Genomic DNA, 19151 nt, shown 5'->3' on the forward strand with positions numbered 1-19151 from the left:
AGCGAAGCGAGCTCACCCTCTAGTACTTTACAAGTTCTCTTATATCTCTATCAATATTTTTTTTTAATTTTTCCACCTCCCCATTTTAAACATCATCATTATCAATATCACCATCATCTTCACCTTCACCATCCATCATTCATCATCATCATCATATTCATAATCATCATCATTATCATCATCATCATCAATATATATCCCCTTCACCACCACCATCCATCATTCGCATCAGTTTTACCCTTTTTTATCATCAAAATCATCACCGGCTGTCATCACCGGCATCATTATCATTACAAATTTATTTGGAAAAGAAATAAAGCTGTAAATGTTCTTAAATAATAATAATTTTATTATAACATTTAATAGTTTACATCTATATCGAAGAATCCCGAATGTCTCTTGCTGCGTATAAACTATCGTATGGACCACAAATCAAACATTCATCAAAATATATGCTCATTTAATAATGTAAATTTGAACAGTATAAATACAAGGATTAAAAACATTAATTGAATCAACTCAATACATCATTGTGTTAACCATACTTTTCAAATTAGTGCAAATACAGACACAGATAAATTAGCACTAAATTGATACTGAATGAAGTTTAAAGGCATTTTAATTACGTCTATGGCGGCATCATACCCTTTGTGAAGATTCACTAAGTACAGTATAACAAATGATTTAAATCCATAAGCAAATTTCAATGTATATCAAGATGTTGTAATAATGGGAGGTTAAGCGTTCAAAAAAGAAACAATTATGTATTCAATGTTGAACTTGAATTGCGTCAGGTGTTAACAGTGGTAGTAGGGGCCTAAACAAATTTGGAAAAATAGGAAAAAGAAGGCTTAGTTATTCTTCATTAAAGTCAAGTGATATACTGTACTTACTAAAAAAAACCAAGTATGGTACTTTGAGATAAAGTTGAGTTAGGATTATCATAAACCTTAAATATATCATTAAGTGTTAATATATTACTAGAGGCCTATATACAGTTTATCAACGGTCATTAGCATACATTATTATTAATATATATAATATGTACAGTTTACATCGTTTTCCGTGACTACCAGTACTATGTATAGTTACGTGGTTTAAATTGTATTAATTAATGTATTGCTTTTATTTTGTGATACAATATTCATATTGTAAAACCTTGAAAAGAAGCCCAGGGGACTCTTGAGTGGGTTTCTTTTCAAGATGGGCTTTTTTCGAGATGGGCTTCTTTTCGAGGTCAATTTTGCAAACCACAGAGTGAGCTTCTTTTCGAGGTGGTCTTCTTTGTGAAGTTTTACTATACGTGTTTGCTTGTATTTTTGTTAATAATCTGAATGTGTAAGATTTTATTTTAAATTATTGTTAAATCATGCATTTATGTCATAAAACACGAGTGTATTGATTATTTTTTTACGTTAATGTTGAACCGAATAAGCAAGGTTTAGTAACATGGATGTCCGATTCGTTTATGCGTAAAAAATAAGTTAAGGAAAAGCATAAAATACAGTACGTACTTCATTGCTGATAAATAGGCCTATTACTTAACTACATAAGCAGGAAATACTTAACTTATGGCCAATTTACATAGACGCACGAGCGGTGACGGTAAGCGGAAAACCGCGTGCTTGTTCAACGTAGAATCTGTATCTATCCTGCTCCGCTCAAACTTCCGTCCGCTCCACATTTTGTTTAAATGGTCAACATAAAGAAATAACATAGATTCCATATTTTTGTTTTCCGCTAACCGTTTACCGTTACCACTCGTCTGTGTAAATTGGCCCTTTTACATCAAAGTGCAAAAATAACCAATTTTTATTTATACACACGTATTTTTTTTCTCCTTATTTTATTTAAAGCGACGCATTACTAATCATAATTAAGTTTCACATAAAGGATAACCACTTTAAATTGCTTAATAATTAGAATAATCAGGTGTACATAATTTAATAAGTTTACTGCTGCGAGTAAATCAGTCAGCAGCACCCCACCACACCACGAGAGACAAAGGTTGACGCGTATGGCACACCATAAGCAACAAAGCATGTATGCCTAACATTTAATACAAATTAATAGTTAAGAAGAGAAGTATATAGTATTCTTAATATTAAACACATTGATCCAGTAACAACATAATACTGTATTAACGCCTGCTGTTGACAACCTGACAGAATATCTACTGAACGGAAACAATTACGACAGAATAGGAGAAGCTTATGGCGCCTCATACATGCTCTCGTTAATATAAGCGTTGTACGCAGATCAAGTGTGTCTCGGTGAGGTGGTCCCTGACAATACGAAATATGGAACTAACTCTAATTGACGGCACGAAAAGACACAATCATGACGCGTACAGTTAGAAATACATGTACTAAAAATTACAGTGTTTATACGAATGCGTTTTGTGCCTCTTTGGGTGAAACATTAGCGACCTTTCGTTTTGAAGACGCGTTACTGGACTACGCGCCTATCAAGTAAAAGTCATTATTGAGTTTTAGGTATGAATAGTTCTTTGGAAAGATTACGTCATAGTTACACGTATGAGGATGCCTATCGTATTCACAGTGTTTCAGTTTCGTCAAGTAAAATTCGATAACAATTCGCCGTTACTAATGACCAATCATCAGAAGACGGCATGATCGTCTGTCGATTGCTTGTTTTTGCGCGCACGGCTTAGCTGCCTCGCAGATCTACAAATCACTTATCGTCTGTGGATGATGTCACGTCATATCGCATTAGCATATCGTTCTGGACTACTCGTTGTCGCAAATCTAAAACTCATCTTAAGCGCATAAATATGTTTCTGGGCTTGCGCATTCTTATAACTTCACTTGCGGCGTGTCGTCAAAACAAAAGCTCGCTATATTGACGGAATGTCGCGTATCTTGCGTCAACCAATCATGCAAAATTGTAAACGGTGGGCACAGACAGGACACGTGTAATTTACCATGTGCAAGACATTTCTCAAATTACAGAAATGTTACTCACTGTTTTGGCGATCCCTCTTATTTTTAAATGAACATACGCAAAATGGACGGGCTAATTTAAAAAAGAATCAACTGCGAAATATTTACGAAATGTCAAGCTTTTAAGAATTCTTATCTATTAAGAAAATAGAAGGTATCATTGAATTAACACCATGTTAACACTTTCTAGAAGACTTTAAGTATTAAAAGGTAAGTACTTTGAATCTGTGGGTCCTATCTAACGTGTATGCTGCATTTTTGTCCGTGACTATGACTTGCTTGCGAGTATACACTTTGAAAACGTTTCATAAAAATGAGTAACATTAACGTAACTTGAAAAACATCATGACTGAGCTTGTTGTCTTTGTAAGGTCTGGTGGTAATATACGACAATTGGATTATTTAAAATATTAAGAAAATAACTTTGTCAATTCGGATTCTGAACATTGACTTGCTTATAATGAAGTAACACATTTTAATGTAATCTGAATATTTTAATTTTCAAAAAGTGTTACTAACATCTCATCTTTTCGGCTGGTGTGAGATAAACCCGGCGTAAAAAACTGTTTTGATAATGCTTTTAGGAAGATTACACTTACTTCAAAATATGCAAGTCAATTTTAAATAATCATAAGCAGCCAATTCCCTGTTTCATATTCATTAAAAAACTGTATTCCCGTATTATAAATCAATGCTAACAAGGTTTCGACATTATTGTTGTAGAACATTGCACTTCCAAAACTAAAACTTTACAATGGCCATTCACTTTTCTTTACTAATCGTTTGTTTTCCATCGCCTTAAACCTGTGAAAAGAAATAAAACACAATTAATATTATTCGATCAATATAAAAAAAAATGTAGGTTTATCTTAGCAAATTCAGATGACGTGTTTAGCACAGAACCGAAAACGAGATCGATAATCACGTTACCAGAAATTCTGCAAGTAGGCCTAAGTGCTGCGAATAAATCTAATGGCCTAGTCATGCTTTGCCTAACGTATAATTTTTATGAGGCAGGGCCCTCCTAAAGATATTAACCGAATGCCTATATTAGAACGATTCTTATTAACGACCTCCCAAGGACTAAGCAGTGTACAATTGTCGCCTGAAATAATTAATTTCAACCGCAGAGAGCGAAAGCCGTAAACTTGGCCTATGTCATCTTAGGCCATTGCTTTGTAGACAAACAATGAACTTTCGAATCTGACAAGCAATGAAGCGTGACGGAAGAAGCGTGTTGTCCAGAATAATAGCTGCTATGCCACAATAATAAAGGACACGTTTATATTTTGGAAATTTTAGATTTTTTTGACACTTTAAATCGTCATGGAAATCGTGTTCCAAACAAATGTAAAATAGTGACATTTCTTCATCAATAACAGTTTACAGGGCTTACGTAACAATTTTATAAAATCCCGTAATACAACGCATTTTAAATAAACTACTGTACTTTGGAGTTTCTGGTCAATTTAATGACGTCACATTTCCTTTTTCGGTTCCTGGTGGGCGTGTAGAAATGACTGCTTACGTTCACCAATACACAAACAATGTGCAGATTTTAGACATGGATAAAAATGGTAATTAATCAAGTAACTTCTTATTTTATATGATGCCCTATATTAGTCGATAAAGTTGATCAACGTCATCGTTGAGACAATGATGACGTAAGGTCTTTCAAATATATTGACACACACTTTTAAGCTATCATGGACAATCAGTACGGTTTCATGTCTAGCGACAATAAACATCATGCAGTATCGCGTCTTCTGACAGTAACATTCATTCCACATGATATACTTTATATTGTAAGCACTTTTAACTGTATACAAAGACAAAATCGAGATACTATATGAACTGTACAGTGAAATGAACCGAACACATGTAATATTATAATTGTTAAGCCTGAAGAAATAACATACTAAAATGAAATAAATTCAGCATCTTATAAATATTTAATACGATTTAAAATGAAATCTTTTAATTCAATGTTTTGTCCTAGCCAGGAGCCGTTTATGTGATAAAAAGGAAATAGTTTGCTGTAACTGATATAATGTATGCGGTCATTGCATGGTAGATCGCGGATTACTGTCTTATTTAAACATAAGGCGACATTAAATGTAACTTACGAGATCTGAGTCCCGGTGATGAATATAAATTCTTATTCTGTAGTTCCAAAAGTTCTTCTGCTTCTTTCAAATGTCTAAAAAAAGAGAAGAGAAATGACTTCCGTTAGAAGCAAACACTTTTTTAGAAGAAATACATTGCTTTACAATATGGTAGTAAAGGTTTATGTAAACTGTGCTTGTTTTTGTAAAAAATGTATTTATTGATATTAATAATTATATCAGCTTTAGGTATTTTAGTAATGATGCATGTGGATTATCGTTTCTAATCTTCACATGATTATATCCCAACCTAATATTTTCTTAGGATATTGACATCTTAAAATGAGGTTTAAAGGAGGTATTACCACCATCATAAATCATGCCTTAGTTTTGCTGCGTAAACATATTATTATTTCATAAGATTATTTGAATGCAGCGAATCATTTTTTTTTAATCCATAAACATCCTAAGCACGTTTCTTAAATGGATCGACAACGAAACTTTGGGTACGTCACGTGATGATAACGTAACTAGGCTACGTTCTTGTAGCGTTTACCAGAGGCACATTCTGGAAACCCGACCTGGATATCAATATTCCTCCTCTCTCTTAATCCACCAACATGTTGCTGCAGCCGACGTTCGCCTTCCTTAAGGAATTTACACAACGTATTGCGAACGAGAAAAATTCTAATTACATGGGTGAAATCGTATTATAATCACGATATTATGTGACAAACAGATTTATTGGTCTATTAATATCCAACTAAGAAATCATCAATATAGATTTAGACTATAATATAACACAGTTCTATTGTTTAAGCACGCATGGGATTGTATCTGAGACAGAATCAAGTCGGCGCTTGTATTTGCTACGCGTCGATTGCTTGTTTAAATAGGATTATTATTTTGACTTGAGTACGTGAAGAACGTGTAAATTACGGACGGAAAATCACATTTATATGTTGATTGGAAGTTTGGATTACAAAATGTTCAATTGCCTTCCCCACGCGTCTGGTTATGACTATGGGAGTAATATCTTCACATATTATATATGCCTACTATTCATCCCAGGTCACTTAACAATTTTGTGACAATGCAGTTTTACATTTTGAATACAGTAAATTCGTTTTTCAGACAACATAACCATTTTGAGTTACTTACAGAAACCCCTCTTTTTAGACACCCATATTCAAGAGGTAACGGACAAGAGAAAATATATTTACATTACATGTAACTTATGTTTTTAACTGTACGGCCAACCCTTATTTAGGACGTAGGCATACAATAAGTTCTACATCAAACTGCGAGAAACCTTCCATTTACAGGAGGACAGGATAGATGTAACAAAAATAAAATAGTAAAACATTAAAATTAACCTTGGATACCACTATTCATGGTACATCCCTATTAGGGGACTTTTACCGGAAACGAACAAGGGGAAATATGTGTCAACCTTTTCAGAGACACTATGTTGACATTTTGAGTTTCATTTCAATACTTCTCTGATTGAAAGTGTTCAATTAAGAAAGCACTAGTTTATCTAAAATTGAATTGTAAGTATTTTTCTATGACAATGCATTATTATTATGATTAATTCTGAGATAGGGGGACACAATGCAAACACTTTCATTTAAATAACTTTACCAGTTGCTCTCGCTGTCTGTTTCAGAATTTCTACGATATGTGGATTTGATAATTTTTTTTTTTACAATTTCGTCGCTGGTTACACACACACGTTACCTTTCTGAATAAGTTGGATAAATTATTATATATAATATAAAATAAAATAAATCACTTAATACTACACATTTCATAATTCAATAATTCTTAAAACAATCATATAACCTATTATACAGAGGGAATATACTGATTTTATTACGTATTATGATAAGCTAAGTAGTTTAAATAAAAGGATAACAAGGGAAAGTAATACTGATTATACGTTTATTTCTCTATAAAATATATCAAAGATGCTCTCCATAACAAAATAAAATGTCTCACAAGCTATTCTATGAGGGAGGTAGGCCTAAATGTCAAGTATTCCTTGGCGGATTGTTTGGTCAGTAGACAGACATTTGGTTATTATGTTATATTGAAAAAACTTTTACTTTCTTTCTGTTAATTGTTTCTTGTATGGCTGGTTATCTTCATTATGTAAATTATCGGTAACACTTCAAAGACACGTGCACACACGTGCACGTCTGTATTATTTCTATCAGTATTTGATCGCGCGTGTCAAATATCATGCAATTTTCATCAGTATTTGAACGCTCGTGTCGAATACCGTGTCATTTTCATCATTATTTGAACGCGCGCGTCTAATTTGTATTGTCGTGTTGTCTATGGCAGTGTTAGTAGCGTTCAACAATACTAGACCATGAAAATACAAATACAATTCTTTAGATTTTTAGACTGTATAATTATTTATTTAGGCGCGTACAGAAGTGGGCCAACCGAACGTGTTAAATAACAAAAAATAGATGGCGTTTCATGAAAGTCACGAATTATCAGACATGACAAAGCCGTAAGCAACAGCAACAGTGCTTATTTGACTAGTGTGTATTCTGATTTACATTTTAAAGTGTATGCATGCTACATGTGCGTACAATTGATAACTAGGTCTGGTAATATTATCTCAATTATTGCTACTGCATACAACAATTCTTAATCTCGGCTATAAAGACCACCCGAAACTGTTTTTTAAAAATAATTTCCAAACGCCTATAGACGGGGAGTTCAATTTGAGCAGCCACTATTTACAAGTAAACGAAGTAAAAATAATCTCCATCTTGGCGTTTCCCTTTTCTAATGAGATTCCTTTTAAAATGGGAAGGTTTCGGCGTTTATTTCGACAACCAAGTAATTATACAACTCATATTTCGATCTAGCCTACATTATTTTGAAAGTGTGTCATTTCAAGGCAGATAAATAAGAAACTGCAGTATTCTAAAAATAACAAACTGGGGATTTCATAGGATTACTAAGTTCAATCAGTGAAAATATGAATGTCTGAGGTCGGCGTGTTTAATGCAAGATCGCGGGACTTTAAGGAGTAAAATATCTTCACCTGTATGTGATATGCCGTTTAGGGCTTTATGAGGGTTCATTTTTAGTCTGTGATACTTTTTACCTGTATTAGTTTTTAATGTGTAGGCCTATGCATTACGAAAAGGAAGAAAATGGAAAGCAAATTGACTGCAATAAGAAAAAGATAAAACAACTTCAATCAATTACTTGCTGTTTTTAATTTTTAAACATTCTATCTCAATCCAAATAAAGAAAAAACTAAATTGGCTGATTTATTTTAACATTGTAATCATTGCATTCCGCTTTGTAGTTACCGCGCATTTTAAGTAATGTTATAATAGCCAATATGTTCTATGTGAAAGTAGGGAATTGTGCCAATTTCTTTTCTTCTACAGTTGATCCTAATCAAATACCTGTTTTATTCATATGCATTATATTTATATGAAGTAACAATATATTGTTCATTATAATCTTTTGGAAATTGAATAGACTCATCTTACGTTCAAGTTTAACTTTATTTATCCACGGAGGCCCATCAACATAGGATTGTCCTTGCTGGGGCCGAGCAAATATTAAATACTATAGCCTAATTATTATCTGAAAAAAAATGCAATAAAATGAAAAGAAAAACATAGACCTACTACTAATTTATTTTAAAAAGGATAGAATTGGAGCAGTGTGTGTGGATAACCAGTGTTATTCCATCCCCGTGTTCCTTAGGTCGCTTAGGCCTAATATCTGAATTTGGCAAATTTATTTTTAAATTAGACTGACTGTTCAAAGTTATAGCTATCCGACCAGTTCCATGGAAAATGTTTACAAGATAAGGAGGCGACATACTTATCATGAAGAATCTTATTATTATACGAATATAATACGGTTTTCATCTCAGAGAGTATTTTCCAAGTTTGTTTCACTACATATCCCAAGATGCACCAAATCAGTTGATACAGGGCAGGGGATGCAATTCAAAGACATACAGTAATGTAATTATTTGACCACACAGACGACAGATCTTCGATTGAAATTCGTCTATGTATAACTTCCTCCTTTTTCTTCGGAATAGAGAGAAACATGGAAACCGCGTCACTTAATTTTCTTTTCAACGCACCGCGCGGCTGGCGTTTATCTTTGACAACGACACTTTTCTAGTCCATTATTAAATGGTAGATTCCAATAAAAACACTTTCCTTCGTGATTAGGCCTACTGTAAATTCACGCATCGGATTGATTTTAGAAACCGGTATGTAGATTAATGTGCGTGTTAGTTTTCAAGATAAGATCTACGGCTGTTTAAGTCTTACAAGGCATGTCATAAATATGTTTATATAATATTAGCCTTTAATCTTATACCATTTACCATGTAGACATAATTTCTACGATCATAGCAAGATAGTTACAATATATACTGCGAAGTCGAGTGCATTTGATCTGATTTTCAACTAAAATTAATTGCCTCTAAACGATACTTTATTGTTTCAATAAAATGATAAGATAATGTATAATATTTGGATAGCTAATAATAATTATTTTACTCTGATAACTCAACTTCCAGCTGAGTGATGTATTTCTTTGCTTTATGGAGGTATACAGTCATTATGACATAAAATATATTGGTAGACAATCGCCTTGCATTTCTGTCGTGGTTCTATCATTTTTTAACACTGGTTATAAATAATCTTAATAGTAATTTCTAAACATAATAATTATTTCCATTTTTTTATGATTTCTTATAGGCTCATTTCGTTGTTACAGTAGGCCATGATAATATACTGTAGGTTATGGATTACAAATTTTAAATTGACAATTATATTTTTAATTTCAAGGTAGGTCCATTTGAAAAATATTACTTTAAACTCAATTCCACAATGAAAGGTACTTATGATATAATGTTGTTATTGTAAAGAGCACTGTAACTTTGTGTTTTATACGAATTTCATTTATCATTATTCTGATACGGTAACTATGTCCCCACCTGTTTAGTATTGACTCATAACAGAATTACCTACAATAACATTTTTGAGATATGCAAAATATGTCTATGAAGTTATCTGTATTTTATATCAAAATAAATTTTATATCAAATTATTTATTTCCTGATAAAAAAATGTGCTGCTGAGGTCATCAAATCACACTAATACGATTTTATAAAAAACGAAACCGAATACTCAACAAACTTTGTTTTATTTTAGAAATTTAATTTTAAAATAGAATTAAATTTCCTGCAATGTAGCCTTCCCTGGGAATTGATACATGAATAGGGTATTCATATTATATCCATTATCAAATCTTGTTACAAACAAAAACACTTTTAATGATCCAAACTTATTCAAGATTGATGTGTGCGAGACTACTTGGACGGGGATTGTTTAATGTTAGATATTGCCAGTACTACTAATGTACATATACACATGGAGAATAAGGATAAATACAATAATTTTCTTTCCTTCATACGCATCCAACAGCGAGTCACTCGCCAGTCTCATTTGAGGCTTGTGGAGTGGATTTGAAAGAGTCGTGAGTTACAACCCTGGTAAAGATTGAACCCTAAACCTTGGGATTGGAAGGCAAGTACGTTAACAACCAAGCTACAGCTCTAATACAATTTTGTAGTTTTAATAAAGTGTTATCAATTTTTTGTTAACATTTTTTTTATCATTCTTTAAATTACAGCTATATATGTTTTATTTTTTTCTCATTTCGTTTCATAAACACATTAAAGCATAAGTCCAGACAGCGGCAACAAAAATTTAATAAAAAAGTGAAATTCTGATACCAGGAAGAGTTAAATTTTAACTCTTCCTTGAGTATACTTATGCTGATGAAAGAGATAATATAATATCAATTTTTTTTCTCAATATTTTACCTGATTGGTTATTATTGACAATGATTGTTTTTCTTTACTGAGAGTTCAATTTGCGTTAGGGTGATATAAATTATTAATTTTACTCTAGAAGTTTTTTCTCTATTGAAGCCATTATTGGTAAATCTAAAAAAAAAAAATTAAAATCTACAATTTCCATGATTGTTTTCTCCAAAACTCCACTCCTAAAGTCTTGTTAACTTAGCACCATTTGAATAGAATTACCATCTTTTAAAATAGTAAGTGTATCCATGTGGCTATCCTTGACAATTTGTCTAAAAACAAAACAAAACAACCTAATAAACTGACCACTTTGTACAAATCTAAAAAAAACAACATAATAGTGCATCCAAAATATTTAACGTAAAAGAAAAAAGTGTAATCCCTTAACACTAAATTATTGTGTCAATAGCACGTGACATCATTTTGCACTACATAATCGAATAATGACATTACACCATGGGTATATTACAACAGTTCACACATTGGACATGTTCTTAACAGAGACTGTACTTTTGAAACGACCTTAACGAGAGGGGCTAAACGTATAATTACATTTCACAAGTACAGAATGCCACAAGAATTAAGAATAGGGTAGAAATGTGTAGTTAATCTTCTTGGAAAATTCCATAACTTGGAAAGTATTAGACATAGCAGCAGCGGCAAGATGAACTCACCAAAGACTCGCTGTTATCGTCACCGTAGCAGACATTCTACAGCTGAACAAACAATATAAAAGAACCAAAGAAACTTGTTTCCATCCGTGGTTGTCGGCATAGGTGAAATTAAAATCAATATGGAACACGGGTGGGCGTTTGCGGTTCGGAGTATTATGTAATTTCCTCGCTGATCTAACAACTCAGATCATGGCATTAGCGTTGATAGATTCTCAAACGGTAAATATTATGTAACTAAAAACTGTAAGCGACCACCAATTGTGGGATCCAAGTCCACTTCATAGGCTAACTGTTAGTTAGGGCTGCTCACTATACTTCTAGAATAGTTTCTAAAACCAATCGGATCGTTTAAACAATAAACACACATGATTTGATTAAAAGTTGAGTACTAATTTAAAGATCTCGAGAGAATTTCCCACATAAACACATTTTGAATAATGTTAGGATTAAGAGATCTGGGTTTAAACAATTTTTCTTTAGCTCATCCAATTTTATTAGGGAGCTTTCGGACCAACCTAGGTTAGATCAATCTAAAAGTATGCATGGTTTAACAAAAATGAATATGATGGTAAGGAAGAAAATCCGGGCATTCGCGTAAAAAACCCAACAAGGTTTCTGACAGGTACGTCGCCAGTTTTTGCTTTATACACACTGCTGAGGGCAACCATTTTCCCCAACTTAAAAAGGAGACGCCGTCCCTACCCTATGATTTGTACCGCTGCCACAGACCTAGTCGAGACAAGGCAATCTAAAAACATGATGGTGAGAATTTGAGGGTTTATCTGTGGCTGCGACACGATCAGTTCCATGCCCATTCAGCACCGCGCACCGCGGATAATATACAATAGTACTGTTACTGCATCATCCATGGTATTTGTCGCAGCCAGACATACGATCAAAGGACTGTTACGAGTTGCTATCTTGGCAAGGCGAGCTCAGTGTCCTGTCATTAGATCATTAACATGCTTCGACAGGCCCGTTTTAACAACACACTCATGTCATTAGGCATATACATATATCCACCCTGTAGTGTCTAAACTAATTACGGGAAACATATTCTTGGAAGTTTACATTATGAAGGCGTGGATAATCATTGACAAGTTGTGCCACCAGGGAACAGTATCAACACTTCAATGAAGTGCGGATTATCTTTGATTCCCATGTCAACAATTATTGGAATCCACGTTCACCACCGTATGACTGAGAATACGGTATAGAGGCAATTTTATGCACACAAATAATTCAATAAAACTGATTGTTTAGTAGTTTTTAGATACCGTACAGTATAATAGAATTATAGTAATGACATTCGATTTTCGCATATTATGTTTAGAATGAGAACATGATGTTTGTAATTTAATTAATTATAAAACCAATATAACAATCATTCCTGAACTATTGATTGTTAGTTGTAGATAGACGATCATACTAACTTAATATATACTACCATTATCAAACCCAAAAAATATTGTTTAAATTGCTTAAATTTATCTTTTTCCATTTTACCGAGGTGGCTGAGGTGTTAAATAGCAGAATTTAATACAGCCGTAGATTCTCAACATTGTAATTTATGCACTTTTATTGTGCTTGGAGAAGTTGGCCTACTATTTGGGAAGGATGGACCATACCTTTCCTATCCCCTTTTTACCACTGCATCCATCGTGCGATGAAGAAGGGTGGAGATGTTTGGAAGGGTACTGTATTTAAGTTATAATACTAAATTTTCAATTAAACTTGTTTGTAGATTAATAATAGTTATTAAATTCCACTCAAACAAAAAAGTGGCGATACTTTATTGAATGTATTGCTTGTTTATTCAGACCATGTATTTGTTGTTGCTGAACAAGTACAGATGTCTATATTTAAAAAGCCAAATACACATTTTATAGTAAGAATTGAATACATAGGAGAATAATTGTTCATGTCGTTCCGTGTGACTGACACTCACGCAAAGAAACTTAACAATAGAAATCTCAAGAAATATTATACATAGCACGTTATTATTGGTTATTAAGCAGATCACGTGTTACCGCTACACACATTTATATACCCTTGTGTATCATAGACTATTGTTTAATGTTGTCTGATATTGACTGTTTTCCATTGATGGCTATAAAAATGAAATATCATATGATATTACTGTATCACATTGTACTACCCTTTTAGCGTAATTCGAAGGCCAAAGCATGCCTTGATTATCTATAATCAGTATGCCTAGATTAAGAGGAATAAAATATCTATATTGGATATAGTTTCTCAAGTTAACAAAATTAGAAATTACTCATTTGTGGATGAAGAGAATTTAAATCTAAAATGCATGTCACAACGACATAAAATATAAATAACAGGACAATTTATTTTTAAGAGTAAGACTTTTTTTAGTTTCTGAACCTAACAATTCCTCTAGGCTTCCCAAAGAAAAGGCTTGAGTGTGACTATCTATTGTGTTTCGTACTATTTATGGTGTGCCTACATTCACACGTACGGTAACAGGACCATCAGTAGCTCCTACTTCTAATTAACTTAAACCATGAAGCTTTAAAAAATCTCTCACAATACTACAGTATCCCACTACGGTTGAAGATTTCTGTCAGAAGACGCAGTACCGCTGGTACATCACCCAAGAGTGACGTAAACGTGAAGCAGCATGCGTGTATTAGAGAGGCTAGGTAACTTGTTCAATACATAGACGTTGATGAATTGCACAGGACTCGATAACGTCAGAATACATCGCTATTATCAATCGTAGGTGTGATAATTAACTAAATGTGAAAATTAAAATGCAAGATAATGTTTACAAATTATTATGATTAATAAAATTCTATCGTCAGTCATGACATTATACGAAGAGAATAAAGACGTGAGCCTAGTCAAGATAATGGTACACTGTAAAAGGGTACGGTAAATCACTCTGTCGTCACAAATGTGTAGTAATACTTTCTTAGAATACGTAATGAATATTTTCGTATCTATCATTTTGTCGTTCTTTGTTGACTTTTGTTTTCTCATTCATTAATGTTTAACTAAAATCGACATTTTTCTCATTAACCAATCCCTAATAAATTGCCTTCTGTCTGTGGATCTTAGTGAGGCCCTAACGTATTATTAATTAGACCCGAAGTTAGAAAAATGAAACATACGAGTACGTACCAATTAATTATACTTTACTTACTGTATTCATTTACATAACAGTTTATTCTTTACAATAGCGTCAAAGCATAATCCCATTTATCATGCTTGGTGATTCATTTATTCATCTGTTCGCTGACAGGTTCATCCCTCATTTATGTATTCATTTATTGAAATGTTTGTTCTTCCTTTCTTTCGTTCACCTTTTCTTATTTTCCAAATCAATGTCCTCGTTATTATTTATTATATTTATTCATGGTCATTTCCTTTGGGACTCCAATTTACGATCCTTTTTTATCAGTTCATACTTTCATTCGTTCATTTATTCATGAATCATTCAATCTTCCATTAGCCCCACCAATCCACAAAACACTCCATTCAATTTACTCGTTCCTTCATTTAGTCTTTAATTCGTCACCACCAATCTATCAGACAATAACTCCATTCAATTCACTCGTTCCTTCATTTAATGTTTAATTCGTCACCACCAATCTATCAGACAATAACTCCATTCAATTCACTCGTTCCTTCATTTAGTCTTCAATTCGTCACCACCAATCTATCAGACAATAACTCCATTCAATTCACTCGTTCCTTCATTTAGTCTCTAATTCGTCACCACCAATCTATCAGACAATAACTCAATCATTCAATTCACTTGTTCCTTCATTTAGTCTCTAATTCGTCACCACCAATCTATCAGACAATAACTCCATTCAATTCACTCGTTCCTTCATTTAGTCACCACCAATCTATCAGACAATAACTCCATTCAATTCACTCGTTCCTTCATTTAGTCACCACCAATCTATCAGACAATAACTCCATTCAATTCACTCGTTCCTTCATTTAGTCTCTAATTCGTCACCACTAATCTATCAGACAATAACTCCATTCAATTCACTCGTTCCTTCATTTAGTCTTTTATTCGTCACCACTAATCTATCAGACAATAACTCCATTCAATTCACTCGTTCCTTCATTTTGTCACCACTAATCTATCAGACAATAACTCCATTCAATTCACTCGTTCCTTCATTTAGTCTTTCATTCGTCACCACCAATCTATCAGACAATAACTCCATTCAATTCACTCGTTCCTTCATTTAGTCACCACTAATCTATCAGACAATAACTCCATTCAATTCACTCGTTCCTTCATTTAGTCTCTAATTCGTCACCACCAATCTATCAGACAATAACTCAATCATTCAATTCACTCGTTCCTTCATTTAGTCACTAATTCGTCACCACCAATCTCAATCATTCAATTCACTCGTTCCTTCATTTAGTCATTAATTCGTCACCACCAATCTATCAGACAATAACTCCATTTAATTCACTAGTTCCTTCATTTAGTCTCTAATTCGTCACCACCAATCTATCAGACAATAACTCAATCATTCAATTCACTCGTTCTTTCATTTAGTCTTTCATTCGTCACCACCAATCTATCAGACAATAACTCAATCATTCAATTCACTCGTTCCTTCATTTAGTCTTTCATTCGTCACCACCAATCTATCAGACAATAACTCCATTCAATTCACTCGTTCCTTCATTTAGTCTTTCATTCGTCACCACCAATCTATCAGACAAAAACTAATTCAACAATTCAATCAACTCGTACTTCATTCACTTAGTCTTTCATTTGTCACAATAAATGTATCAGAAACGAATTCAACCATTCAATTCACAATTCACTCGTTTCTTTATTTAGTCTTTCATTCGTCATCATCAATCCACCAGACACTAATTCAATCATCCAATGCATGCTCGTTTCTTTATTTAGTCATTTTATTTTTGTCATTCGTCACCGTCAATCTCTCAGACAATAACTCCATCATTCAATGCATGCTCGTTTCTTCATTTAGTCTTTCATTCGTCATCATCAATCTATCAGGCACAATTCAATCATTCAATTCACTCGTTCATTCAGTTAGACTTTCATTCGTCACCACCAATCTAGCAAGACAGTAATTCAATAATTCTTTCGTTCCGTCATTCTTCACCATCAATCTATCAGACACTAACTCAATCATCACATTCACTCGTTTTTTAATTTAGTCTTTCATTCGTCCCTTTAATCTATCAGGCACTAATTCAATCATTCGATTCACTCGTTCTTTCAGTTAGTCTTTCATTCATCCCCTCAATCTATCAGACACTCTAATTTAATCATTTAATGTACTCGTTCCTTCATTTAGTCTTTCATTCAATTAAATTGTTCCTCCAGTTAGTATTTCATGTGTCCACTCAATTTATCCGGCACAATTCAATCATTCGATTCACTCGTTCCTCCATCTAGTATTCATTCAATGCATTCATTCTTTCATTTTAATATTTCATTATCCCATCAGTTCATCGGATAACCATTCAATCTTTCCATGTATTCTTTCCTTTATTTTTTTATCTTCCTTCGTCATCTATCCATCGAGTAGCAATTCAATATTTCCTTTATTTAATCAGATCAATCTTTTTGTTCATTCAATTTGTTATTCTGCCTATTTTCATTGATTCATCGGTGTATTTCAATCCCTTCCACTCACCCATCCGACCACAATCATCCACCATCATACAAACACATACATTGATGTTTCAATTCCAATTCTATTTAAATACGAATACACACATTCTATGTATGCCTACTTTTTTCGTTCAACAAAACACAGATAGATTGTAATATATTCAATCATTTTATGCGGGTTATATTGTTAGTGTTACATTTAACTAGATATCCTCACACATGATATTAGCCATGTCTTATTGATATTGATCGTTAATACCATACAGGTGAAAGATATCCGTACAGCATAGTATTATACATTTTATTATTTAGGAAGAGAGCATAAACATCCGGGAGAGCTCAACGCCTCGTAAAGGAAAGATCACCATAAATGTATCTTTAACATTACACGCGTGTGATTGGAGGAAATATACACCCACCATTTGTCATCAACTGACAAATTATTTCGTTATTATTGATTCAATTTTACCAGATAATTTGCACCCTTGAGGTTTTAAACCCCACGAAGGTCGCCCATGCTTATTTCGCTTTGCAATTACAATACAATGATATCGTTTTTAACCATTTTATTGGTTTTTTTTTAAATAAGACTTTAAAGTAATTTCTTAATTATGTTAGTGTATGGGCTAGTAAATTACTCATGGTGATGACGACTTGTTAATCTGCAAAGCTTGGGGATACAAAATAATACAATAAACTGTATGCAAATAACGATCTAAATGCTAGAAAGTCATCCATCATCGAAGATTGTTTTCTTTAAAAGAATAATATGCTGAACATTCATTACAGCGGATATTACGGCAGAGAGATTTGACGGTAAGATTATTGGCCTGGGGTACAGATCACATCAAGTCAAACACTCGATAGATACTGAAGCTAAACAATTGTGTAAGAGAATACATACTAATATTTTGAAATAAATATTGATATAAAGTAGCCTAGAAATATTAAACATCTTTTGTAAGTACATTTTGAGGAATACCCTAGCTGTCTCAGATATTCCGTGAAACGTAAATTATTATTACGCTTATTCGTAGTATAATTCGCACCTTACGATTTGCGCCCTCAGGAGTCCAAGTAATATCAGAAACGAACGTATGTTTTGCGTACTGTAGAATTGTAATGCTTGGTTCCCACTTGAAAGCAACGTAAAGACGTAAGCATGCGTAGGCCTACATACATTATACATCTTTCTCATTCCTCCATCGCCAGAAATGTCTCAAATAAGGAAATCTAAGCTAGGCAAGACTGTGTCAATAATTTGTCTAGTAACATAAATCCTTAAATACAGAGTCACTTATAACCTTGCTTTTTTTATTATATGATTTGTATATGGGATATTTCAATAGCCCACATAAAAGCTTGTATAAAAGTCGTCCTATTTTTATTAGCATTAAATCATACCTTCAAAGCTTACTAAACAAGTTTCGCAATATTCTAGAAGTGTATAATTAATAGACGTTTACAAGTAATTATACTGACTTATCTTAACTCGCGGGCAAAAATAAAATGGGGAAAAATAACGTGGCAAGAATTAACTACAATAATGAATGTCACATTATTTCCTGGAAAAACACATTTATCGACATTTCAGGCGAACGAATTCTAAAATATGCCATTTTTAATAGCTTCTGTGATAGAAATTGTCGAAGCACTCTTAAACGCTTTTAAAGAAACAAATCGCGAAAGATAGATTTTTAATGAACCGATAATTTGTGAAATTTCAGTTCTGTTTTATGTCAGCTTTTCAATTTTGTTCTATGAACACTGTTACAGTGAATCTACAAAAAGCTGACCAAGACATTAATATTTAGGTATAATACGATGAATAAAGTTTATTTCTAGAGTAATTATAATCAA

The 19151-nt window shown here is 33.2% G+C and overlaps 1 protein-coding gene across 2 annotated transcripts in view; it reads right to left on the bottom strand.

Moving 5' to 3' along the window:
* Nucleotides 1-443: 443 nt before the first annotated feature.
* LOC144845180 (uncharacterized) overlaps nt 444-19151 on the bottom strand; it is a 58596-nt gene continuing 39888 nt past the window's right edge. The window contains exons 2-4 of one of the 2 annotated variants that reach the window (XR_013612502.1): nt 5090-5163; nt 1255-3767; nt 444-1181 (exon numbers count right to left, since the gene is read on the bottom strand). Coding sequence is in view for 1 of the 2 variants with exons in the window: in XM_078702351.1 (XP_078558477.1) it covers nt 3739-3767; nt 5090-5163 (103 nt within the window). In the remaining variant the exon portion in view is untranslated. Of the gene's footprint in view, nt 3768-5089; nt 5164-19151 lie in introns of both variants that reach the window. The other variant, XM_078702351.1, reaches the window with a different exon arrangement.

The sequence above is a fragment of the Antedon bifida genome, chromosome 1 (assembly GCF_963402885.1).
Source record: "Antedon bifida chromosome 1, ecAntBifi1.1, whole genome shotgun sequence".
Taxonomy (NCBI): Eukaryota; Metazoa; Echinodermata; class Crinoidea; order Comatulida; family Antedonidae; genus Antedon; species Antedon bifida.